The sequence below is a fragment of the Tupaia chinensis genome, unplaced genomic scaffold, assembly GCF_000334495.1.
Source record: "Tupaia chinensis unplaced genomic scaffold, TupChi_1.0 Scaffold000465_1, whole genome shotgun sequence".
Classification (NCBI taxonomy): Eukaryota; Metazoa; Chordata; class Mammalia; order Scandentia; family Tupaiidae; genus Tupaia; species Tupaia belangeri.
In genome coordinates this window covers 1,829,843-1,854,615 of record NW_006159974.1, presented here as the reverse complement: position 1 = coordinate 1,854,615, position 24,773 = coordinate 1,829,843, and the positions used below count along the sequence as shown (strand labels likewise).

Here is a 24,773-nt window from a genome sequence, read left to right as displayed (position 1 = left end):
CAGCTGGTGGCCTGGTGGTTGACGCAGCTGGATCCCACATGGTCAGCTGCACGGTTTGAGTCCTGGACTGGGTGGCTTGAAAACATACCAGACGTGTGTGTGTGTGTGTGTGTGTGTGCCCCAAATCCTGATAGACGAAATGGAGACAGGATTGTAGTGTGACTGTGTCCCATAGGGAGTGAATTTTCTCTCTCTCTGGTGAGTGCATGCACCTTTTGGGAAAAAAAAAGTGACAGGAGAGTGGCCTAAGAGGGCACTAAGGTTGGGCTAGTGGCTCCTGTGAGTTCTGAAGGCCAGGTCAGCCCCTGCGCCCTTGCAAACCTGGTAGTTATAGAGCGAGGCAAGGCAGGCCTGTGTTTGGGGACCAGGCTCCCCGAGGAACACGCTCGCTGCAAACCTCTCTGCAATGTCCTGTGTGCCCCTTGCCTCCCCTCTCCTGTCCATGGCTGGCAGCCTTTTTCTCCTGTGCTCACCTTTCCTTCATCTAAGTATACCCTCACACACCGTTACACTGATGGGCCCGAATGCCCGGTTTGGGTGATAGCAGAGTATTTTCAGACCGAGTCCCAGAGCCCTGTGTGTCAGAGGCAGAGTAAAAGCCAGAGTCGGTGAGGGCCAGGCTCTGGGTGAAGGGGAGAAGCCTCCTGCAGGACAGAGCAGAGGGCAGGCACCGGCTGTTCGTGCTGGCCTTGCTGACTCTCATAGCATAGCTCTGCTCAGGCAGGTCTCAAATGTGATCAGAGGTAGAGTTATCTGAGCCCAGTTGTGTGGCACGAGTAGGGTGCCACTGTGCAAGCGTGGGGCCATGTGGGAAGCCCGGGTTTGGATCCTAGAACCTGAACAGCCAGTGTGAGTGTGGACCTGGAATCCTAGCTACCTGGGAGCTTGGAGCAGAGGACTGCAATGACTAGAGCCTGTCAAGAAAGAAAGAAAAGTAGAGTTGCTTGCAGTGAGAACAAGTGAAGGCAGATCTAGGTCAGAGCCCTCCCCATTACACCTGCTGCCATTCGAAACGAAGGTTGGCTTCTATGTCTAACCCACAGCAGCCCCCATCAAAAAAATACCCGGTCACACTCAGCTCCACCAGTCTGTTTCCTAGGTGGAACTTCTCTGCTAGGGAAGCACCAGGACCTGGGACTGGGACCTCTCAAGTCTCATGTCAGTTGTTTTCCATCAGGGTGGACCAACATGTGGCACTGGCTGGGCACAGTCCATGGGAAAGGAGTGACACTCAGGGCTGTGGCTCCTGAAGGTGGGAGCTGCCTAGTACCTGACAAGGTGGGCTCAGTGAGCTGCGATGGCTGAGTCACGGCCACCTCTCATGATGCTCCCTGCTCCCAGCAACAGTTTCGCCTCAGCCAGAGGCCTCTATGGCCCCCTGGCAGGGTTGCAGGCTGGGCCCGGATGGTTCTCTGGTGCTACACCAGCACGCTAATCCTAGAAGGAAACCTTTGAGAGTCACTGCACAGGGCTCTCATCTGGGTCACCCTCCCACTAGTCTGGCCTTCAGGGGATACTCAGCAGCCTTCTTTCTGAGGCTCCAGCTCATGATTTCTGGTGTCTCTTGACTTCTGACCCTCCTGGTGCTGTGGGTGAAGCCTATGGGTGGCCTGAAATATCTCTGCAGGCTCCAAACAGGCTGTCTGAGGAACTGACCACGGAGCTCTACGTTTACTGCCTGGCAGGGTTGCTCCTGGATGTGGGCTTTCCGAGGGGTCATAAACCCAGACCCAGTGCAAGGCCTCCCAAGATCCCAGGGCTCCTGAGCTTCTGTTCCCCAGGCAAGGGTGGAATGCACCAGGTAGGCACTGCCAGACTCCCTGTTCTCTCTCAGGGCTTCTCTCTCATGGGGAGCCTCCACTGTTTAATGTCAGCTAATGTCCATCAGAACCAAAGGCCTTACACTCACAGGGCTTCTCTCCCCTGTGGACCCTCTGATGCTGCCCAGAGACCGTGGCCACATGTGCTACACCAATGGGATTTCCTGTGTGGATGACGTTTCGGAACAAGGGCCTCACCTGGCCTGCAGGTTGGGTTTCCTCTGGCCTGCGTGAAACCCTTCTCTTGGGCATGGGAGCTGCTCAGTCTCCCCTTTGAGACGCTCCCTGATGCCAGTCGAAACACTGTTTCCTAGCTACGGTGCCTGCAGAGCCTCCCTAGACAGTCTGCTTGAGGCCACTCATGGGATGGTCTTTCAGAGAGTCCCTGGTTGGTGGTAACCCCTCATTCTCAGAAACATCACCAGAAAACATACACAGAAAATTTCAATATGTTTCCTGTGCAAAAAGGCCACCTAAACAAAATCCATACCTATCATAGAGGGTCGATGAAATAAACTATAGCATATTATGTGACAACCAAAACTGAGGCTGTAGAGGAATAATGATGGTATATTTTTAAAAAGCAAGTTATAAAATATTACATAAATAATAAATTATGAGTTACCTTAATTTTCTTTTTAGGCATATTTGTATTTTCTAAATGTTCTATAGTGAATATATATATTAATTTTATAATAAGGAAAAGCCTTCAAATTACTATTATTAAGCTTGTTTATTTATTTCCTGTGAGAGAGAGACAGAGAAGCATCCCTGACAGGGTCTCACCACATTGCAATTTCCCCCACTGTACCCCACCCCCTATCCTCCAGCCAGCCAGTGTCAAGGGTGCAGCTGGCCTGCTCAGGTCAACCAGGGGTCTGAATACAGGGCCTTCCCAACATGGCTCCGCTATCGTGCAGTGGCACCCTACCTACCACCTGCATCGCCACGGCTGGGCCTCAAATCATTGTGTAATCTGGGGAAAGAACAAGGAAAGAGCGGGGTATGGCGGCAGCAGGTGGGGAAACAGGAGGGAAAGTGTGAGGAGTTTGGGAAGAATAATTTGAGCTCTCCTGGTCACACAGGAGGAAGGTGTGGTCAGTAGGCGGCTAAGGGATCTGCCCAAAGGGGCAAAGGTTAGTGACCTCCAATAGGTGGAGTCTGCGCATCCCCACTGGGTAGAGGCAGGGATGGCAGCTGGAGGGCGGGTTGGGAGCCAGCCACAGAGCCTGCAGGCACCCTTCCTGCAGCAGTGGACGGAGACCTGAGGGACCTGCAGAATGGGTAAAGGAGGAGTGAGGGGAGGAGAGGGAGGAAAGCTGGGTTGAGGCCATGGTCCAGGAACCCATACACATAAATAATAATGGAAAAAACAACTTGTCTATGTTAACCTTTTACAGTTTACAAAGTACTTTTTCATCTCTTATTTTATCTGATGCTTATAGATGAGAAAACTGAGGCTCAGTAAAACTAAAGGACTTCCCCAAGGTTCAAGACTGCACAGCTGGTCCATGGTGGAGCCTGGACCTGAATGCAGTTGGTTCTGGGGCTCGTTTCACTGTGGTATGCATATGGGCAGTGAGGGCTTGCGGTCAAGGATATCAAAGGCCTTTAACAATTGGCAGGGCCCAAACGCTGACCAATAGAACATGTTGGTCTCATGGTCAGAGCAAGGGCTCAGAGACCTCCTGTGGTGAGTAGGGGATAACCGTCAGATGCTGGCCCTTGAAATGGTCCTGAGGGGTGGCCAAGGGGGCTGGCCGGGCACTCCGGGCACAGAGCAGCAACTGCTTACTGACCAGCCCAGAAGCATTTGAATGCTTTGACAACCTATCCCTCCATTCTGTGGGCACCAGGTTGCCATCCACCTCTAACCTCCCCACTTGCATGTCATGTGGACTCCAGCAGCCACAGAGACTTAAGTTGTCCCATGTGTCAATTATTTTGGTGTGGTAGTTTGGTGTCCAAGCACAGTCCAGAGAGGAGTGTGATGGCCCCCTGATGCAGGCCTACATAGAAAGGTCCAGATTCATGGAGTCAAATCTTGGTTCCCCATCTCATGCAAGGATCAGCGGGGACTGCTAATATAAAACAGAAACCCACCGAGTGTTTATTTGGCTTAGTAATGAGTGTTTATGGTCCCATTATGGAGGAAGATACTGAGCCCTGAGAATTCCCAGCAAACAGAAACAGCAATGCAATGATTCCTGAGGAAGACACAGAAGCATAGCCCTCTCCCTCTCCCTCCCAATCTTGGGTTGGAACAGACGCCTTGTCGGTCTGTCCTTTTGACTCTCAAGCCCCCTGCCTTTCCCTGGAGAGCCCCTGTTCCACAAACCCCCAAAGTGGCTTGATATCTGACAGGGCTCTCTTCAAATCCCGAGTAAAGGGTTTAACAGGGAGAGAGATGATGTCATCATCCACGAAGGTCTTGAACCATGCCATGGGGCATGGCTTGGCTAAAAAGCTACCACACTGTAAATAAAAACCAAACAAAAAACTGACATTGTGCACAGGGAATGAAGGCCACACAGCTGTGGCTGAGGCACCCGTGGGACAACTGAGCAGAGGGTTTTCACTCTCTATGGGGTCTGGAGGCTTTATGTTAGTCTGCTGTTCACACTCGGTTTCAGCTCAGACCCAGGGCTGGTTCAGATGTGGGGTAGATTGTGACACTGAGACCCTATTTTTGCCCATGGAAGAAATAAATAAATACATTTTTAAAAACAGGTAATGGATAAGGAGCTCCAGGAATGTGGAACTCAGAGAGAAATATGAAACCTGCACTTAATTGTTATGGAGAAAAGAAAATCTGTGCTTTTGTTTCTATAGAGAATAGTTAAAAAATGGAGTGGTTTGGGTTGGTCCCATAGTACAGTGGTTACGGGAGCCAGATCCCACATGTCTGACCACAGGTCAAGTCTTGATCTTGGCAGCTTGGAAAATAAGCTGCATGCCCCAAATCCTGACAGGATAGAGGGATAAAGGAAAAAGGACTGTGTGACCATGCCCTACTGAAAGGTGCTCTCTCTCTTCCTCTCTCCCTCTCTCTCTGGCATGTGCATGTACCCTTTGGTAATAAGGAAAGAATGTCACCTGTGTAGCTTACACATATGAATGTTTAAAACAAAATGGCTTAAATAATGATCTTTTTTTAAAAGTATTTTCTACAGGACCAGCAGATGGTGTAATGGCTATGTCGCTGGACTCACATGGAGTCAACTGCAGTTCGAGTCCCGGACCCAGTGGCTTCTACTCACACTGGGCACATGTGCATGCATGCACAAGTAGAATGGAGGAGAAGGGATTGCTGTGTGGCCATCGCCCCTGAGGGGTGATTTCGAAAGCTGGGTTGAGGCCATGGTCCAGGAACCCATACACATAAATAATGGAAAAAACAACTTGTCTATGTTAACCTTTTACAGTTTACAAAGTACTTTTTCATCTCTTATTTTATCTGATGCTTATAGATGAGAAAACTGAGGCTCAGTAAAACTAAAGGACTTCCCCAAGGTTCAAGACTGCACAGCTGGTCCATGGTGGAGCCTGGACCTGAATGCAGTTGGTTCTGGGGCTCATTTCACTGTGGTATGCATATGGGCAGTGAGGGCTTGCGGTCAAGGATATCAAAGGCCTTTAACAATTGGCAGGGCCCAAACGCTGACCAATAGAACATGTTGGTCTCATGGTCAGAGCAAGGGCTCAGAGACCTCCTGTGGTGAGTAGGGGATAACCGTCAGATGCTGGCCCTTGAAATGGTCCTGAGGGGTGGCCAAGGGGGCTGGCCGGGCACTCCGGGCACAGAGCAGCAACTGCTTACTGACCAGCCCAGAAGCATTTGAATGCTTTGACAACCTATCCCTCCATTCTGTGGGCACCAGGTTGCCATCCACCTCTAACCTCCCCACTTGCATGTCATGTGGACTCCAGCAGCCACAGAGACTTAAGTTGTCCCATGTGTCGATTATTTTGGTGTGGTAGTTTGGTGTCCAAGCACAGTCCAGAGAGGAGTGTGATGGCCCCCTGATGCAGGCCTACATAGAAAGGTCCAGATTCATGGAGTCAAATCTTGGTTCCCCATCTCATGCAAGGATCAGCGGGGACTGCTAATATAAAACAGAAACCCACCGAGTGTTTATTTGGCTTAGTAATGAGTGTTTATGGTCCCATTATGGAGGAAGATACTGAGCCCTGAGAATTCCCAGCAAACAGAAACAGCAATGCAATGATTCCTGAGGAAGACACAGAAGCATAGCCCTCTCCCTCTCCCTCCCAATCTTGGGTTGGAACAGACGCCTTGTCGGTCTGTCCTTTTGACTCTCAAGCCCCCTGCCTTTCCCTGGAGAGCCCCTGTTCCACAAACCCCCAAAGTGGCTTGATATCTGACAGGGCTCTCTTCAAATCCCGAGTAAAGGGTTTAACAGGGAGAGAGATGATGTCATCATCCACGAAGGTCTTGAACCATGCCATGGGGCATGGCTTGGCTAAAAAGCTACCACACTGTAAATAAAAACCAAACAAAAAACTGACATTGTGCACAGGGAATGAAGGCCACACAGCTGTGGCTGAGGCACCCGTGGGACAACTGAGCAGAGGGTTTTCACTCTCTATGGGGTCTGGAGGCTTTATGTTAGTCTGCTGTTCACACTCGGTTTCAGCTCAGACCCAGGGCTGGTTCAGATGTGGGGTAGATTGTGACACTGAGACCCTATTTTTGCCCATGGAAGAAATAAATAAATACATTTTTAAAAACAGGTAATGGATAAGGAGCTCCAGGAATGTGGAACTCAGAGAGAAATATGAAACCTGCACTTAATTGTTATGGAGAAAAGAAAATCTGTGCTTTTGTTTCTATAGAGAATAGTTAAAAAATGGAGTGGTTTGGGTTGGTCCCATAGTACAGTGGTTACGGGAGCCAGATCCCACATGTCTGACCACAGGTCAAGTCTTGATCTTGGCAGCTTGGAAAATAAGCTGCATGCCCCAAATCCTGACAGGATAGAGGGATAAAGGAAAAAGGACTGTGTGACCATGCCCTACTGAAAGGTGCTCTCTCTCTTCCTCTCTCCCTCTCTCTCTGGCATGTGCATGTACCCTTTGGTAATAAGGAAAGAATGTCACCTGTGTAGCTTACACATATGAATGTTTAAAACAAAACGGCTTAAATAATGATTTTTTTTAAAAAGTATTTTCTACAGGACCAGCAGATGGTGTAATGGCTATGTCGCTGGACTCACATGGAGTCAACTGCAGTTCGAGTCCCGGACCCAGTGGCTTCTACTCACACTGGGCACATGTGCATGCATGCACAAGTAGAATGGAGGAGAAGGGATTGCTGTGTGGCCATCGCCCCTGAGGGGTGATTTCTAGCTTTCTGTCTCTCTGTCTTTCTGGCGAGAACACGCACCCTATAGCAAAAACCTCTGCCCCTCCCAAAAAAGAAGAAAAAAAACGTATTTTCTATGTAAGAATGAAACCCAAGGTGGAGAACCCCTAGGGAATTATCCAATATCTAATTTATACCCCAAAACTAAAAGAGAAGATCTAAGAGGAACAGGCTGTGTTGGGCCCAACTTGGGTTGGAGTTAGTTTTCTTTGGAGGGCCAACCTTGTTTCACAAATCAGTTCTCCCTTCTCTTACCTGCTGTCTTGCTTCATTCATGAAGTTTTTCTTTCCCACCTGCAGACAAATTTCACCCCTTCCTCTGCCCAGGGGTGCTCCCAGCTCCAGGCATGCTTGCTCCTTGGGCAGAGTGGTCAGAACTGCTCCAGTGCCATTAGCTCCATAATGGGCTCCTTGCTCTGCCTCCCCAGCTCCAGCTTCTGTGGCAGAGCAAACTCCTGGGACAGAGCCACCTGCTGTATGACTGGCTGAAGTGCTGATGGACTGCAGCCGGCTGGGTGGGCGATTCCTGGTCAGCAGGCCTCTTTCTCCCACTAACAGTCCTCTTTCTCCACCTTCACCATCACAATTCTGTCCTGCTTCCAAGAGACCTGGGGGGCCACTGACATACCCCTCTCATTGCTGCAGTCACTCTTCCCTAGAGATGTCCCCACGGAGGCTCACTCTTGCCAAGGGAGGGTTACATTTCAGAGAAATTCCTTATGAGTTCCGTTTTTCCTTGTAAAGTTCCTGAAACACATAAAATACACTTATTATTTTTTTAAAATTGTGATCTTTGGTTTATATGTAATCATACATGGGTATAGTATGGCTTTTCAAAGCATGTACTCAGTGCATAGTAATTAAATCAAGGGTGTTGGTGCATTTATTTATGTGCATTAGACATTACATTATGTTGTGCACATTCAATGATAGTTATACTAGGTTTTCTTTTGGAGGGGGGATTATATACTGAGCTGCTGACATTTTTCACGCTGCTGTGTTACACCATTCCATAACTTACTCTGCTTGTTCACATGTATTCTTATGCCTGTTAATCATTTCCTCCCGAAACCTGCCGGTCCCTGACCCCATTACCATGCAGCTTCTGGTATCCAACGTTACTCTCTACTTCTCCGCCAAGCAGTCCTTCAGCTTCTGCCACAGAGTTTGGACATTTGGTATAATAAAATACATTTTTTTAAAATTAAAAAACTCCTGATCATGGAAATCCTCAATTCCACTAGAGAGAATGTAATAATATACTGAATTCTCCAATCTCCACCACTCGGCTTCAGTAATGGTCTACTTCTGCCATTCTTGTTTGTTTTATGCCCCATAATTTGTGTGTGTGTGTGTGTGTTATTAAGAAAAAAAAATCAGACATCATGCTTTTCTGTTTTTTCCCCCCGACAAACAACTCAGTATATATTTCTAGCAGGTAAAGATTAAAATTACACTTTAAAATAATTTGAACCTACATAATAGTAAAGAAAATAGTTTTAGTGATCCCCTGTACCATAGCCAGCTCCAACAATGTACCTGACCAATTTCCTTTCATTGCCCTTCTCCTCCTCCCCAATCACACTGGCTATTTCTGAAGCAAGTATCAGATATTCCACCCATACAATCTGCAGTATTTCTAAGGATTTTTTTTTTCCTTTTTAAAGTATAACCTAAAAGATTTTGATATAGGGTGCATAGACTCCCTGGAAATAGAGAAAGAGGAGAGAGAGAGAGAGAGAAAGTGAGAAAGCAACCCGCCAGGGGAATGGCCACACTGTAATCCTTTCTCTTCTAGTTCCTATCAGGATTTGGGGCATGTATGCACACACACCTGGCATGTTTTTTAAGGTGCCAGGTCTGGGATTCAAACCATTTAGTTGGCCATGTGGGATCCAGCCGCCTTAACCTCCAAACTATCAGCTGCCCTCCCAAAAGCATTTCTTATTAAGAAATTTAAACAATAGTACTCCAACCAGTGTTCATTCACATGTCCTTCATTTAAAACAAATCTGTTAGTTATTGGAATTATGATCGGAATAAATATATTTGCCTGTCTTTTCATCTATAGGTCTACTTCTATCTAAAAATGTTTAAAAAGGGACCAGCAGGTGGTGTGGTGGTTAACCCGCTGGACATTCCCACATGGCTGACCACGGTTTGAGTCCCAGACCTGGTGGCTTGCTTTCTCCCTTTCCCCCTCTCTTTCTGTCTCTCTCTGGTCAAATTAAAAAATAAATGAATCGATAAATAAAATTAAATAATTATTTTTTAAAGTGTTAAAAAAATCTTGTAACTTGGCTGAAGTATCTCAGCTCTTTATCCTTAGAGTGAAATGACAACCCATGAAAGATTGAGGCCTGTTCTGAACCAGGCTGTGTTTTGTGCTGAAAATAAAGGCATGGGAATTGTAGTTGGGCGGGAGTCGGGCTGCGCCTGCAGGGCAGTGCAGACGACTGCCCTGGATGCACAATTTAGGGCAAACCATTGGCGCTCTGGCCTGAGTTCATCCTTCTCTAACAGAAGAGAGCTGGACACCTAAGCCCTGGGACAAGCCAGTGGCATGGTAGTTAACGTATTAAACCCAATATGTCCTACTAAGGGGCTGAAGCCCCAACCTGGTAGCTTGAAAAACATGCTGGGCACGTGCGCTTTTTGAGATTTTTGCTCAAAAGGCCGAAAGGAGAATGGATTTCTGCATGGTCATCCCCCTGGAGGGTGATTTCTCAATTTCCCTCTCTGTCTCTCTCCAGCGAGAAAGGAGCACAAGTTTCTATAGCAAAAACGAATAATAATTTTAAAAGCCTTCATTCTGTGGATTCCCTCCGATCACGAACACCCACAGTGTGACTCTGAGCCAAACTCCAACTAAATACATTCTCAGAGAGCCTTGGTAGGAAGCAGACCTACGCCCAGGTGAGGAGGGGACGAGTCCTGGCAGGCACGGAGGCGGAGCGACGCGGAGACCCCGCCTCTCCTGGGCGGCCCTTTCATCGCCGGTTCCGAAGCTGGCCTCTTTCGCCTCCAACTTGCATCGGAGAGTGAGATGACGTGGGACAAGTTCTCTGAAACGCTAGGAAATCCTCGCTGTCCGAGGGTGATCCGGGTTGGGCTACGGATCCCAGAGCTCGCCCTGACCGCGGTGCGGGTCTTTGACTGGCAGTAGCGGGTAGCGCGAGCGCTAACGGCCGCTGCACTGCAGGCGCGGGCCCGACTCCCGCCCAACTACAAATCCCAGAGGTCTCAGCGGCTATCATAGAGACCGGCCGCTTGAGAGGCGGGGGGGGGGGGCGGGGTTCGGGCGGGTGTGTCGGGTGCCTTGGAGGTCTGGGCCTACCGGTGGCCAGAATGCGCGGAATCCTCCTTCCCACCTCGGCGGCTACTGAACAGCCTGTCCTCGCATCCCCGCCATCTGACAGAGAGTTCTGAGGTCCGAGGAGCCCCAGCAATTCGACCCGACTCGTGGCCATGGGCAGGCCGAACTACATTACCCAGAAGGCTCCAGACAGACGCTATGTTTGGTCGCACGGCGCCAAAACGGTACTGTCGAGTTGTCAAGAAGGCAAGTCTTGGGACTATTTGGATCCCGGAGGCCCAGGAGCGTCACAACGGAGCCGGAGTCAGAGGAAAGGGACAGATAAGGGAAGAATGGGAAATCTGGTTACAGAACAATGTTAAAGCTCACGTCCGCTCAGGCCAATGCACGTATCGCACAGCCTTCTGGGAAATGCAAGTAGCGCTGCCCCCCAAGGCCTATGGGAACTGTAGTCACTGATTACCGGCCACCCCCACCCCACCTGCGACACTCCAGGCACGCCAAGGTTAGGGGATAAACCTTTTCCCTACTTGTTCACTCAGATACAAGTTTTGCCTCCTAAATATTTACGAATATGTTCCATTGTTTCCATTGTCTTAATGCAAACTCTCAGTGCTGTGTTCCACTCTTCATCTCCTAGGTGGAGCATTTACGTGCCCACTAATCTACTCCCGGTCTTCCTCTTAAGTTTGTGCTCCAAGCTGCCACCAAAGTAACCTGTCCATGTACAGCGCTGCAAAGGCTAATAGAATCAAGTAACACTTCTTGGCTGCTGTGTATATATGACCTCACCTACTGTCTCCCACTTTTCACATAAAAGAGTCATATTTACAACAGATTATTCTTTATTTACAACTGACACTTTAATACTATTGGCACGTTTATTTTTTAAAACGCAGAGCTCGACTTCTCGCTTTTAACAGTTGGAGTTGCAAAACATATTCTTGAAAAATACCTGAAGTAGGTTATGAATAGAAACCAAGTTCCTCATTTACTCTGATAAAAATCTTTAAAAAAATTTATTTCTCTGAACAAAATATTTTATGGCATGGTATGGTTAATTAGATGTGTTTGACTTTTTGAAGTCACACAGAAGAAAAGATGGTTATGAAAAAGTACTTATCACAAACCTCTGCAAGACTATAAATGTAAAAGAGGTGAGTTATTATTGTTATTATTTTGAAAGTTGTTGCCATTGGCACGTGCGCTTGTGGGAGAAAGACAGGGAGAAACAAGAGGAAAATGAGAAATCACCTAAGGGAAAGGTGTGGGAGGATCCTTTCTCCTCCATTCTCCTCTTGTTATTTTTGGGCATCCACATAAATTTTTTTTATTTCTAGAGATTTTTTAATTTTAGCTTTACTTATTTAATTTGACCAGAGAGGAACAGAGCAAGAGAGAGGAAAGTGAGAAAGCAAGCCACCAGGTCTTGAACTGTGGTCAGTCATGTGGAAACCCAGCACTCTCAACCACCACACCACCTGCTGGCCCCCTACATAAATTTTTACAATGTGATTTTTTTTAAGCTACTGGGTTCAGGGCTTGAACTGTGGTTGACCATGTGGGAGTCCAGTGCCTTAACTACCACACCACAGGCCCCAAGAGGTGGGTTATTTTTATTTCACATAACACCTTGGATGTCTAAGATCTATAATTACACCTGACCCAAAAAGTAAATCTGCATCGAGGCTTTAGAGACAGGAGGTATATTTAAGGCTTATCAAAAAGCCTAGATAAGAATGAACTGTAAAGTGCAGAAAGATAAATGATGTGTTGCTCACATCAAAGCACCAAGAACTTTCCTTTTGAAGTAAGAATAGTTGGCAGGAACAACATTTCCATTGGCTTTTAACTTTGGTAGCAAGAATAGTCCATATCATAAATGTAGAGAATTATTTAACTGATAAACTAGTTTAGAAGTCATATCAAAAATATGTAATCCATTCTTAATATTTAAAAGCAGAGTTTCCTCCCTTGTCATTTATTTAATTTCTTTGATTCTGGTCCTTAAAACATGGAATAATTTATTTCTTGCCCAAGAAAAGAGTACATTTGTTGAGAAAACATCAGCCAAGTTGGGGTATTCATGTAATTCTCAACAACTGGGGAAGAAACTGAAGTCAGGATCTTTTTTTTTTTTTTTTTTTTTCATTTTTCATTTGTTTGATGGTTTATTGCATGCACTCTAGAAAGTGCATGCACTTGCTAGAGAGACAGGGAGAGGGAGAGGAGAAAGCATCTCTCATGAGGAGTGATCATGCCATAATCCCTTTATTTCTCCGTCCTTCCAGGATTTGAGACACCCAAAGTAAAAGGTGTATTTCTCAATCTGCTGAGTGCAAGACTCAGCTGTGAAGTTGGCCATGTCGGTTCAGGCTGCCTTGACCACCAGGCCACTTTTACTGCCAAAAAAAAAAAGCAGGCCCTTTGGAAGTATATTTATTTGAGATAGAGCACACGCGTTGCCCTTGACAAAATCTTGCTATGCTGCAGTCCTCCTCCTAGCCTTCCAGCTAGCCAGGATTGCAGCATGCCCAGCGTGTTCAGGTTTATCCAGGGTCTGAATGCAGGACTTCCATATGGCTCTAGTATCACAGTGGTACTCTACTGCCTGCACCACTATAGCTGGTCCTGAGGTCCAGCTCTAGAAGAGCCATGATTTAGAGTAATTTTCTTAAGTGGTACAAACCCAGTTGCCTTTTCATTGAGTATCAGGGGTACTGGTTTTTTGTTTGTAGCAGTTTAGCCTACCTTATGGCTATCATTATATATCATTACTTTCTGCTGTCCCACAGAGTATGACGACTGCCAGGAGGCCCAGCTATGGTGGCATAGGCAGTAGGGTGTCACTCTGTGATACTGAAGCTATATGGGAGGCCCAAGTGTGGATTGGGGGTTGACCTAGACATGTCCACATGCACCCATGCTCCTGGCTAGGTAGGAGGCTGGAGGTAGAATTGTAGTGTGGTGAGAGTGTTGACAACAACGGTACCTCTCTCTCAGGAATGAATAAATGAAACAAGCAAACAAAAAAAGGTCTCCAGCCAGAAGATTTGCCTGAACAATTCTGAGATTCAGACATTCAAGTTACAATGTGAGTCATAGTGAGTCATAGTTTTCTTTACAAGGCGTAAACCTTCAGAATCCTTTGTGATCATTTGATTGATTCAAAGAAATAAGATATAAGGACCAGCAGGTGGCAATGGTCATTAAGGTGCTGGACTCCCACATGGCTGACCACGGTTTGAGTCACAGACCTGGTGGCTTGGAAATCATGCTGGGCACATGTATGTGCATGCCCAAAAATCCCAAGAGGGGAATGGAGGAGAAGGGATTGCAGCATGGCCATTCCCCCTGGGGGGTGATTTCTCACTTTCCCCTTCACTGTCTCTCCCTGGTGAGTTTGATGGTTTATTTATTTATTTTCTAGAGTGCATGCACTTGCTAGAGAGAGGGAGAGGGAGAAGAGAAAGCATCTCTCATGAGGAATGATGATGTGAGATCATGTGCCTTATGATGGCAAAAACCTATAAAAAGAAAAAGACGATGCTAGTTCTATCTGTAATATACTCGTAAACCATCTTCTGAGTGACTTCCTTCAAAGGTGGTTAAATATCTCATTTGTCCTGTTGTTGCTGGACTAGTTTGAGTCTCAGGTGACACTCAGCCATGGTTCACTTGTGGGATCACCTGCCAAGTTACTGTGATACTGTAGAAGGGGCAAAGATATGGAGTCCAGTCCTGTCCCTTTCCTTAATTTGCTGAGTCATCTTGGACTAGTCATCTTCCAACCCACACCTGCTCCTTCTGCATTAAGGCCTCAGTGAATGTGGTAGGCTGAATAGTGGCTCTCAGGATTTCAGGTCCTGTTCCTTGGAAACTGTGAAAGTTACTTTATTTGGCGAAGGTCTTTGTAGATATGAATAGTGATCTTTAGATGGGGAGATTATCCCTGACACATACACTCATTTCCCCGCTTACTCACAGACTATCTTGATGGGCCCTAAATACAACTATGAATATTCTTATCCAAGAGAAGCAGAGAAGGCAAGGGCTTGAAGATGCTGGCCTTAAGGACTGGAATGATGCAGTCATAAACCAAGGGATGATGGTAGCCACCAGAAACTGGAAGGGGCAAGAACCAGATTCTGCCCTAGAGCCTGGGGGAGGAGGCTGATGACTCCTTGATTTTGGCTCCGTGATACTAAATTCAGACTTCTAGCCTCCAAAAGTGGGAGAAAATAAACTTCTGGTTTTTTTTTTTTTTTAAGTGGTTATTTGTTTTAATTTTATTTATTCATTCATTTATCTTCATTTGTCCAGACAGAGAGGGAGAGTGTAGAGAGCGGCAATCTGAGAAAACATGTGACCTTTAGATGCATGTGGAAATGTGCTTCAGTGAGCTACTCTAGCAATGGCTATTGAGAGCATTTAATATGAAAGTGCTTTCTGCCTGTTGTTACTAGTTATCTTCCTGTTGTTGCTGATACGTGATACCCGATACTGCAGGACCCTATCAGGCTAAAAAAAACTACAAGTGTTTATCAGATTTTGCCCCAAAAAGATAAGAGAAATTACATGGAGCCAGTTATTTTCACATCTTCAAACAATTTACATACAAAAACAACTGGCTTTATATTCCATTTCCTCTTCCCCCATTCTCTTGCCTTCCCCAACTCGGAAAAATGTGTTCTGCTAAGCAGGTCCCTGGCAGGAAAGTGACAAGCCACCTGGTTCAAGACTTGAACGGTGGTCAGCCACGTGGGAGTGTCCAGAGCCTTAACTACCACACCACCTGCTGGCTCCAAACTTCTGTTGTTTTAAGCCACCAGATGTATAATTTTTCATAGCAGCTTTAGGAAATGAAGACAGCATCACCATTAAGTGAGACACAGAGGAGAATCTGTGACTCCTCCATTCTCCACTCATAAATTCCTTTCTCCTCCCTTTGACTTACCGGGACTAGAGCAGTCTCTCCCCTAAGCCCCTGCTCTGACCTTCTCCCAATACGGCCTCCATACTGCTGTCAGGGTTTTTTCTACAATGGGGATCTGACCACATTAATCTGAAGTGAAAATCCTTTAGTGGCACAAAAATGCCTGTAAAATGAGCTCCAAATTCTTGGCCTGGCCTGAGAGGCTCTTCACCACCTGGCTCCTCATCCTCACCACCACTCCCCTCATGTCTCTCTCTCTCACACATACACTCATTCCCCCGCTTACTCACAGACTCACACACTGACTCATCCCCATTTACCCACAATTTCCCTCACTCATTTGTGCCATGCTGAACTGCTGAGTTCCCATATTTCTAGGCTGTTGAATGCTTCTGTGACTTCCACATGCTGTGCCATCGTGACTTCTGCAATACAGATGGTAATCTTATCTCAATCTTATGCGAGTATGAACAAACATTGCTTTGTTTAGGCCCAGCTGTGGTGGTCCAGTAGCGCCACCGTTTGGGAGGCTGGAAGTTGCATGGGATCCTGTGATTCCAGAGCCAATCTGAACACACTGGTCACAACTGCATGCACTTATAACCCTAGCTGATTGGGAGGCTGGTGCAAGAGGATCACATTACCAAAAAAGCCTGCCCAAAACACCTTGCTATCTTTCCTTTTCCCTCTTCCTTAACATCGACTCCATAACAAAAACAATTTTTTTGTTGTTCAGTATGTAACATAAAATGGTTTTGTGAAATGATAGAACTATTATAGGATGCCATGACCAGCAATCTTAATTTAGTTTTCCTTTGAAAGGTCTGATTATTTAAACTATTTCGCTAAAATTCCACTTTTAAATATATCCCAAATAATTTTTAGTTAGAATGTCTAATGACATATTTCAATGTAAATAGTTATTAAAATATCAAACTATATATAAAATTACAATATAAATGTTTATCTGGGATTTTTTTTTCAGAATTATTTTACTGGGGCTGGCAGGTGGCATGGTGGTGGCATGGTGGTTAAGGTGTTGGACTCCCACATGACTGACTACTGTTCTGAGTCCCAGATCTGGCAGCTTGCTTTCTCACTTTCCTTCTCTCTCTCTGTCTCTCTCTGGTCAACTTCAAAAAAGTAAAATAAAATAATGACAATGACAATCAACTGTGGTTGGCCATGTGGGAATCCAACATCCTTAACCACCACGTTACCTATTGGCCCCTATGTGGGATATTATACAAGCTGTAAAAAAAATTCACTAAAAACAACAAACAAAAAAAACAGGGCAGCTCTGTATGTAGTGACATGAATCACCAGAAAAAAATAAGTTAAAAAAAAGCAAGTTATAGAAAAGTGTCAATAGGCTGTTGCCATTTCTTTTCTTTAGTTTTTGCTATTGGGTGTGTGCATTTGCCAGAGAAAGACACAGACAGAAGGAGAGAGAGAGAAAGAGTAAAAAGTTACAGGGATAGCCACATTGCAATCTCTTCTCCTCCATCCTCTTCCCAGGATTTTGGGCACACACACATATGCACCCAACATGTCTTCCAAGTCACCAGGCCCAGAATTTGAACCATGCAGTTGACTATGTGGGACCCAGTGCCTCAGCTACAAAGCCATCTGCTGGTTGCTGCCATTTCTACTAATAAAACACATCTGTATGTGAACAGATTGTTTGTAAGGGAATACAGAAGGGAAGGGTGGGGTCTGAGGGATGGGGAAGACAAGGAAACTCCATTGAAAGCTGTTTTGTAACCTGTGCATGTGGAGTCTATTAAAATTTGAAGCATTTTTCCCCACTCAAAGACTTAAAAGGTTTTGGGACCAGCAGTTGGCATAATGGCTATGTCGCTGGACTCCCATACAGTAAACCACGGTTCAAGTCCAGACCCGGTGGCTTAAACTCACGCCGGGCATGTGTGTATATATGTCCAAGATACCGAGAGGAGAATGGAGAAGGGATTGAAGCATGGCCATCCCCCCTGGGGAGGAGGGATGATTTCTCACTTTCTGTCTGTCTTTCTGGTGAGCGCATGTGCCCTACAGCAAAAGTCTACCCACTCACCCCCCCCCAAAAGAAAAAAAACAAAAACAAAAAACCAAGACTTAAAAGGTTGTATGTACTCTGGCCAGTAATGTGAAAGCTAGGTTAGTTCTTATGTTGGGTTCTTGGATAATTACTGAAAGTTAGATCACAGTCACTTCTTCTAGGGTCCAGTTTGTGGGAAAGTGGTAACACACTGGACCTACATGGAAAAGGTTCTGGGTTCATGTCCTGAGACCTCCCTGAGCACATATGTGCATGTGATCTGGCATGTCTCTTTTTCTCATGGAAGAAATAAGTAAACTTTTTCAGAAAGTAGATTATTAAAAAGCATTAAATTGGGACCAGGAGTTGGTGTAATGGCTATGTCACTGAACTCCCATGTAGTCAACTGTGGTTCAAGTCCCGGATATGGTGGCTTAAACTCATGCGGGGTGCATATGTGCGCTTGCCCAAGATACTGAGAGGAGAATGGAGGAGAAGGGATTGCGGCGTGGCCATCCCCCGGGGAGGTGATTTCTCACTTTCTGTCTCTCTGTCTCTCTCTGTCTTTCTGGTAAGTGCATGCACCCTATAGCAAAAACCTCTAAAAAAAAAAAGTACTTGTGGGGTCCAGCAGATGGTGCAATGGTTATGTCACTGGACTGCCACGTAAGTGACCACAGTTCAAGTCTCAGACCCAGCAGCTTGAAACTCATGCTGGGCATGTGTGCATGTGTCCAAAATCTGGAGAGAATAGAGGGGAAGGGATTGTGGCATGGCCATTCCCCCTGGGGGATGATTTTTCACTTTCTGTCTCTCCAGTGAGTGCACATGCCACATATCAAAAATCTCTCTTAAAAAAAAAATAGTACTTGTGGCTAATAGATCAGTTTACTAAGAATTGAATGTAGTGTAAGCTAAATTTCCAGAGAATCATCACTGTCTACAAAAAAATGTTCTCACACAGCCCATTTATCTACATTTCAGCATTCCTCACTGTTAAAGTACGAAGCACCCTAGCTTTAAAAAAATCTTTTTAGGTTTTTATCATAGGGCATGTATGTGTGTTCACCAGAGAAAGACAGAGAGAAAGTGAGAAATAACCCCCCAGGAGGATGGTCAGCCACAATCTCTTCATTCTTTTCCTGGGATTTTGGGCATGCATGCACACATAGTGGAATGATTATCAATCTGCTGGGTCTGTGACTTTAAATGCAGTTGGACATGTGGGAGTCTAGTGCCTTAACCACCACGCCACTTACTGCCTCCTACCCTAGCATGTTTATTCATCTCTCTTAAGTGCTTCTGTATTTCTCTGACTTTCTTCTGAAAAGATCTACCTCTAAATTTCGATAAATTTAATGTACATTAGGCTGCTATGTTAAAAACTTATAAACATGAAAATTATGAATAGAATAATTCCTAAAATTATGAAAGTAAACTTGCTCATGCAATAAATTATAAACTTACCATCTTTGGTTATTCTCAACATTCAATCTTGTAGGATTTTTAATTTTTTTTTTTAATAGGGTCTTGTTATGTTGCCCAGACTGGCCTTGAATTTATGATCCTCCTACCTGCCTGCTTCAGTCCCTTGAGTAGATGGGACTACAGACACATGGCACAGCTCCCGGCTATCTTTTGAACATTTTTTTTTTTTTAACAAATTAGGTATTATGACACTGTAACATTGTATTTACATATATTACATAAAGCAATAATTAAGAATGAAATTCCCCTGAGATCATGAAAAACAATTAGAAGTTATGTATATACTCTACCTTCCAATTAGTTGTGGTGCCCTGATATCAAAGACATCTAAGTAAATGTAAAATAGAGGTTAAATGCTAACATTCTTCAAAAATATCCTGGGTGACCTGTATACCAGTGTTCTTAGCAGCATGTCCATTGGCAGATGAACGGATGAACAAAATGTACTCCATGTGTACAAAGGGATATTATTTAGTCTTAAAATGAAAGGACATTCTGACACATGCATGAACCTTAAATTCATCATTTATATTATTTATTTATGTTTTTTAGGTTTTTGCCACAGGGCACACGTGCTTGCTAGAGAGAAATAGCGAGGGGGAAAGTAAGAAATCACCTCCCAAGTAGGAGGGCTATGCCATAATCCCTTTTCCTCCATTCTCCTTTAGGGATTTTGGGCATGCACACACACACACATGCCTTGGAGTGATTTTCAAGCTGCAAGATCTAGGACTCAAACCACGGTAGGCCATGTGGGAGTCTAGCACCTTTACCATCATACCACCTGCTGGCTCGAAGTTATCATTTCTAAGTGAAATGAGCCAGTCACAAAACAACAAATACTGTATGATTCCTCTTATAAGAGGGACCTAGAGGTCCTCTTAGGAACAGAAAGTATCAATAGAATTGTGGCTGCCAGGGGCTGGGGGAAGAGAAAATGAGGAGTTAGTGTTTAATAGGCGTGGGGTTACAGCATGGGGTGATAAAATAGTTCTGGAGACGCATAATTGCACAACAATGTAAATGTTTAACAGTACTAAATTGTACAATTAAAAAATGGTTAACATGGCAAATTTTATGTTACATATGTTTTATCACAATTAGAAGCAGGACAGCAGTATTATTAAAATAAAAAGATCCTAGGTGATCAGGTTAACCTCCTTTTAGGTTACATGGAAGATAGCAATGCATTTCTTTCTTTTTTTGAGAGAGAGATTTTTGCTATAGGGCCCATGCGCTCACTGGAGACACAGAGACAGAGAGAGAGACAGAAAGTGAGAAATCACCCTTCCCCCCAGGGGGTGTAGCTACATGGCTATCCCTTCTCCTTCATTCTCCTCTCGGATTTTGGGCACACATGTACATGTGCCTGGTGTGAGTTTAAGCCGCTGGGCCTGGGACTCAAACTGAGGTCAACTATGTGGGGGGTCCAGCAACGTAACCACTATGCCATCTACTGGTCCCAGCAATGCATTTCTTTTTATTATAAAAGGAATAATATATTGAAAATACTCACTTGCTACATCCTTGATGCCTTTGAAAATCATGTTTTTCTCTCAAATAAGCTGCATATTTGAGAATGGATTGGCCTGCCACAGTCCAGCTCTGGCAAGGAATAAAGTGATTCTGCCATAAAGAGACAAAAAAACCTGAGACTGGATGGAGGACACAGCTGACTTTCAGTAGATGGTCAAGACCCAGTCAGGATTGGGCCAAGTCAGCCTGCGGAACTCCTGGTTTGAGAATGCGTGGAGAGCCTATGCCATGAGCCTCTTAGTCCTGGCCTTTGTGGGACATGGCCAGTAGGCTGGCCTGGAACATCTCCATAGAAGTCAAGAGGAATCAGAGGACCTGCCCTTGGGACAGCTGCTTCCCATAGTACCCAAAAAGACATACCTTCTAGACACCGTGACATCATCTTAAAGCGAAAGCAGATGAGAAGACTATAACTTTGAATTATTAAATATCTCACAGAATGAACTAGCCCAAAAGGCTTTAAATTGCAAGAGATGGAGAGAGTTGATTCTTGGTATCTGCAGTAGTCATGTTCTACAAAGTCACCAAAACATGAATTAATGAAAACTGAACACTGTTTCTAGGAAAATACAGAGTTAGGTTCCTGTGAGCCTGTCATAACATTTTCATCAGCTGATCAATCCCCAACTTGTCTTATATGTTTCTTTTCTTTTTAAACAGGGTCTTGCTATGTTCCAATCCTTCTGCCTCAGCCTCCCAAGTTTCTGGGATTACAAGTGCGTGCCACATGCCGGGCCTTTAGGTTGGATGAGAATCAAACCCTGGCCTCCCATGTGGTCCTAGCCTGCACAGTGCAACATCTCTGCAGTATGTGCCACTGTAGCTGGGTCTGTATATTCCTTTTTGAAGCCTGAAGGAAGCTTCTCTCTTTTTTTTATTTGTTTTTTGGAGAGGTTTTCGCTATAGGGCGCATGTGCTCACCAGACAGACAGAGAGAGACAGAGAGACAGAAAGCGAGAAATCACCCCCTAGGGGAGATGGTCACGCCGCAATCCCTTCTCCTCCATTCTCCTCTCGGGATCTTGGGCACGCACGCACACGTGCCCGGCTTGAGTTTTAAGCCACCGGGTCCGGGACACGAACCATGGTCGACTACGTGGGAGTCCAGCGACATAGCCATTACGCTAACAGTTGGTTCCAAAAGAAGCTTCTCTTGCACATGTAGTTTCTTTACAAGGCATGTCACAGCCTCCTTGCACTTAGAAACACTAGCAGTACTTCAGCACTATACTTGGGGTTATTTTAAACAGTGGAGAAAAGAAAAGCACAAAAAATATGAAAAGGTGGCACTAGGTAGACCATAACAAAGACACCTGTTCACAGTGTAAGAGCTGAAACAAGAAGGCAGAGTGTCCCTTGTTTGACCTCAGCTGGCCACATGTCAGGTGATTCAGTGGGATTTTTTTTGCCATTCTGTGCATATCTGGAAATAACTGAGAAAGTGCCACAAGTATTGATTTGGGGGTTACAAATAAATTTTAGGGAGTAGGCAAATTCCCCAGCACAAAATCCATGAATAGGATCAACTGTACCTTCATTTGGCATTGTTAAGTAGGCCTGGTCTCCTCATTACCTGGGGGGTGGGAAAATATGCAATTTAGGCCAGTTATGGAAAATGAAGACTCTGCAATTATTATTCCCCCCTCCCATATCTGAGACATAGTATTTAAGTTTTGTATTCTGGTGTTATTTAGAAAAAAAATGGAAGCCCCATGAGGGCAGAAGGCCTGTTTTATTCAGCTGGAACAGTGCCTCACACATAGGAGATACTCAATCAGTCAGTATTTGTTGAGTGAATCAGGAATGAAATCACATTCAAATCAATAGATTGATCTCCATGGATTAAACTTTGTTGTATCATTGGGCTATGATAGTTACAATTCCACAATTTTTATAACTTCACATATGTGAGTGAGGAAAAAAGCCCTCAATTTTCAAGCTCTTTGGGAAAGTCTAAGTCAGGGAATCACAATTCAACGACAGGACTTTCTCAACCAAACTTAGGGCAGAGAATGGATGGAACAAGTCAACTCCCTGGCTGACTGGTACCTTCCAGCAGAGAAGGAAAATGTCTTCTACAGCTATAGGGGAAGAAAACGGCAGCTGGCTGATTTCAGATCAGCACTGGGAAGGAAGCTGATTTCATCTGGGAAGTGAAGGTGGTTAGGTGATAATTGACATCTCCTCCCTGTCTCTGCTCTCAGAAACTGAGTTGATTATGCTTTTTAAATACTTTATGAATTCCATCCGGATCTCCTCAGGGTCATCCTCAAGGTTTGAGTGCACCAGCTTCAGCTTGTTCAAGGGTGGCGCTTGAAAAAGAAAAATAAAGTTAATTAGGCATGATCTTTTATTAGAGGCCCTTTCTAGCTCCAAATGACCTGACACTTCTAGAAGCCAATTTGTTTAACTTTCCATTGGGTCATCAGAAGTCATTGTGCATTTTTGCATAGGAAAACAGAAAAACATGTCATGACTTTTCCAATGATCCAATAAAATTGAAAAATAAAGTTATGTCTCACTTGACACAACCATACAGAGAAGGGTTTCACCACACTGGCACCTAGAGATACGATAGAAACTTTACAAGCTGCTCTCGGGACTTCTTTGTTCTTCAAGCAGAAAGGAAGAGATTCTCTCTCTCTCTCTCATTTTGTTTCTGAATATTTTCTGAGTTGTTTTCCAGGGTCACTGAAATGTGTGGTTCATGTGCCAACTGGAGAATTTTCCTGAGTAAAGGCCTGTCAGGAAAGCCCCAACAATACCAATGAATGGCTAAATCCAGATCCCTCCCTCTTCATGTCTGCCTGCTTCTAAGTCTATATACTTGCTTGGATGATACAATGGGTCTTCCAACCTGATACGATGGATCTTCCAACCTGGCAATTCTGATTTACATGGTGAGAACAAATGCCTCGGACATAGTAGGTGCCCAAGAACTGCACGTACTGGCTGATTCCAAAGATTTAAGCAATACATAAGTTCCCCAAATGGTCAAGACAAAAGAAAGAGAAATTCATCTACTTACACAAAGACAGGCTCCCTTTATCACCTCCAGAGCCTGGTTTATGATGTGCAATTAAGAGACACTGAGTATCCTGTAAGAACTGCTGCTGGACAAAGCAGGAATACCACATTTCAATTTCTTTCAAGTGGCTGGGGATGTCAGCATTGAAGATGATCACCACTCCATGTGCATCCTTCATCAGAGCAGGCCAGCAGGACTCGAACCTATGAGGCAGAAGAGGGGCCAGAATGGACAATGGGTCATTCTGGTCTCCGTGCACTTGAGAAAGAATGTCTTAGTGTTAATTATTAGTTGGTGACTTCTAATTGTATCCTAATCCATTCATTCAAGTTTATAAAGCAATGCATGTCACCAAATAATTTCTCAAACCCCTCATACATGCTGGGAAACACATTGGACCCAACTCCACAGTGTCTGGCAGACAGCTGATTTTCAAATCATTGGATGAAGCAGACCTCCTTTAAAGGAAACATACTTTGCATCACCGCCACAGTCCCATAGCTCGAATTCACACCCCGTGCCTTTGTTGTTGCTGGTAACATGTGGGTTCTCAAATTCCAGGATCCTAAAAATAACAACAGCAGCCCTTACAGTTAGGAAACATTATTCTTTTAGAATGCCAACATCACCAAAAAGTAGGAGGTGGGTGATGGCTGTCAGGGCTCACCTCACTCCCTGGGTTGGGTTGTATTCAGTGATGTCAGAAGATTCGGTCAGAAAGTTGGCCAAAACAGTTTTTCCACTCTGTGAAATAGAGCAAATGAGTCTTTGCTAAAGAACAGAAAAGTCACCCATAAGAGAGGCTGCAGTAGCTGGCCTGGAACTAGGTGTGATGGAATACAGGCCAATGCTAGCCTGAGATCACCAGGTCAGAGAGTGTCTCTGGATGGGACCTCGCTGCAGGGAGGGCACAGCCTGGTCCAGGACCCAGGGGGCATACAGTTCTAGTGCTGGCTGTGCTGCTGGGTGACTTCCCCCACACTGATTTCCCTGGCTGGCTCTCAGATAACTTATCTGAGAACAGAAACAAATCTTTATAGTGTGTGTCTCTCTCCTGCTTGTTCCTTTCCACATCCTCGCAAAATCACAGTCTGTTAAGTACATGAAGCCAGTGGGGCTCAGAGAGGGGACAGGAGTTCTTCAAGGTCACACAGAGGATCAAGGTCAGAGCTGAGTCCTAGGCCTGGGAACTTCAGGCTAGGTATGCCACAATCTCGCATAGGGC

The 24,773-nt window shown here is 45.1% G+C and overlaps 1 protein-coding gene and 1 long non-coding RNA gene across 6 annotated transcripts in view; both read right to left on the bottom strand.

The window, feature by feature from the left end:
- LOC102474985 (uncharacterized) overlaps window positions 1-10,619 on the bottom strand; it is a 20,473-nt gene extending 9,854 nt beyond the window's left edge. Inside the window, exons 1-2 of the long non-coding RNA XR_335594.2 lie at window positions 10,544-10,619; window positions 7,462-7,953 (exon numbers count right to left, since the gene is read on the bottom strand). This is a non-coding gene — a long non-coding RNA (uncharacterized LOC102474985). The remainder of the gene's footprint in view (window positions 1-7,461; window positions 7,954-10,543) is intronic.
- A 10,958-nt stretch (window positions 10,620-21,577) lies between these two features.
- Window positions 21,578-24,773, bottom strand: part of IFT22 (intraflagellar transport 22) — an 11,282-nt gene continuing 8,086 nt past the window's right edge. For 2 of the 5 annotated variants that reach the window (XM_006155668.1, XM_006155667.1), the window contains exons 2-5: window positions 24,216-24,292; window positions 24,024-24,113; window positions 23,549-23,751; window positions 22,237-22,832 (exon numbers count right to left, since the gene is read on the bottom strand). In XM_006155668.1, the coding sequence (XP_006155730.1) occupies window positions 22,684-22,832; window positions 23,549-23,751; window positions 24,024-24,113; window positions 24,216-24,292 (519 nt within the window). In that variant the 3' untranslated portion in view covers window positions 22,237-22,683. Of the gene's footprint in view, window positions 22,094-22,236; window positions 22,833-23,548; window positions 23,752-24,023; window positions 24,114-24,215; window positions 24,293-24,773 lie in introns of those variants that run through there. The other 3 variants (XR_335593.3, XM_006155669.3, XM_006155670.1) reach the window with 3 other exon arrangements.